General features: G+C 44.1%; 1 protein-coding gene across 1 annotated transcript; it reads left to right on the top strand.

Moving 5' to 3' along the window:
• The first annotated feature begins 287 nt into the window (after positions 1–287).
• Positions 288–1,811, top strand: LOC129076383 (hemoglobin subunit beta). Its single transcript, XM_054580557.1, has 3 exons — positions 288–461; positions 581–803; positions 1,556–1,811. Exons 1-3 carry the CDS (start codon positions 370–372, stop codon positions 1,682–1,684), a joined length of 444 nt encoding a protein of 147 aa, XP_054436532.1. The 5' UTR covers positions 288–369; the 3' UTR covers positions 1,685–1,811.

The raw sequence follows: 1,811 nt of genomic DNA, 5'->3' as shown, positions 1-1,811 counted from the left end.
CTCTAAGATACATCCCAGCATATCATACTAAAACATTTATGCAGGAATGGGAGTGTGAGTATATTTGTAGAAGCATCTGCCAAGGAAGATGAGGTCAGGGGACGAATAGAGGGAGAGCAGAGTGTCAGATTCAAGATACACAAAACTTGGGACAGCTGCTCTCAAGGTCAGGTGAAGCGAACTGAGGATGAGAGTTTATCTCACATTCTCACAAGCCAATGAATTGCTGCCATGCCCTGGGCCAATCTGCTCACAGGAGCAGGGAGGGCAGGAACCAGGGCTGGGCATAAAAAGAAGAGCAGGACCAGCTGCCATTTACACTTGCTTCTGGCACGACTGTGTTCACTAGCAACTACTCAAACAGCCAACATGGTGCATCTGAGTGGTGACGAGAAGGCTGCTGTTGCTGCCCTGTGGAGCAAGGTGAATGTGGAAGAAGTTGGTGGTGAGGCCTTGGGCAGGTTGGTATCCAGACATAAAGAGAGTGAGAGGAGGCTGGGCGCGTGGAGAGAGTGCAGTCTCCTGGGTTTCTGACAGACACTGATGCCCCCCTGTTCTCTGTGCTGTGTTCACCCCTCAGGCTGCTGGTGGTCTACCCCTGGACTCAGAGGTTCTTTGACTCCTTTGGGGACCTGTCCTCTCCTGCTGCTGTGTTCGGCAACCCCAAGGTGAAGAGCCATGGCAAGAAGGTGCTTGACTCCTTCAGTGACGGTCTGAAGCATCTTGACAACCTCAAGGGCACCTTTGCTAAGCTGAGCGAACTGCATTGCGACAAGCTGCACGTGGATCCTGAGAACTTCAGGGTGAGTCTAGATGTTCTACTTTTTCCTTTTCATTTTCTCATCTTTCACTCAGGCTCTTTTACTTATCTGTTCTCCCTCTACATTCCTTTTTGTTTTACTGTATCTCATTACTTAATGCTTTTCAGAATGTATATAGTTTTATATTTTTCTTTAATATCATATTGTTTTTTTCTCACAAACTTGCTTTTTTAAAATCAAGCTGTTTCTTTAATGTCTTTTTTTTTTTACTTCTCTGTTTTCCCACCCCTGTTTTCCCTACCCCGTTCCCAAATTATATACACCTACTTCCACTTGCTACCTCTTCATTTGGAAAATCCTCCATGTGGATTTGAAAGGGGTTTGAAAGGATGTCTCGAAGTGGAGATATGCCTAAATAATTTAAAAATTAAAAAATAATCTGAACTTCACAGAGTCAATACTCAATGGAAAAAAAAGGAAGTGAATATCTGAGGATGAAAAGAGAAGAAGTAGGAAGTAAGGCAGCAGTTGTTGCTGAAAGACAACCCTTCATCCTAATTCATCATTTATTAGTACACATAATGTTTATAATAAAATATATAAATATATAGTGTGTGTGTATATGCATTTATATATAATATAAACACATAAATATTTACTAATGAATGCTGGTAAGGATAACCTGAGGATCAATTTGGGCACAAGTGTAGGCAGGAAAAAAATGATTGTTGGCCCACTTCTTTGAATCCAAGCTGTTAATCATGTGTATATGCCTGTCTACCTCTTCCCCACAGCTCCTGGGCAACGTGCTGGTGGTGGTGCTGGCTCGCACCTTTGGCAAGGAATTCACCCCCGAGTTGCAGGCTGCCTATCAGAAGGTGGTGGCTGGTGTGGCCACTGCCCTGGCTCACAAATACCACTGAGCTCCCAGCCTATTTCCTGGTGACCTTTGGAAGACCCTATTTCCCTAGATTCCATCTTCTGAACTTGAGGAAATAATGCCCACTCTCGAGGGCATGGCTTCTGCCTAATAAAAGATTTTCAGCTCAA

The sequence above is a fragment of the Pteronotus mesoamericanus genome, unplaced genomic scaffold (assembly GCF_021234165.1).
Source record: "Pteronotus mesoamericanus isolate MK-2021 breed Mesoamerican mustached bat unplaced genomic scaffold, CSHL_Meso_final contig_591, whole genome shotgun sequence".
NCBI classification, from domain to species: Eukaryota; Metazoa; Chordata; class Mammalia; order Chiroptera; family Mormoopidae; genus Pteronotus; species Pteronotus mesoamericanus.
The sequence above is the reverse complement of the archived record's forward strand: the minus strand, read 5'-3'. Positions and strand labels throughout refer to the sequence as shown.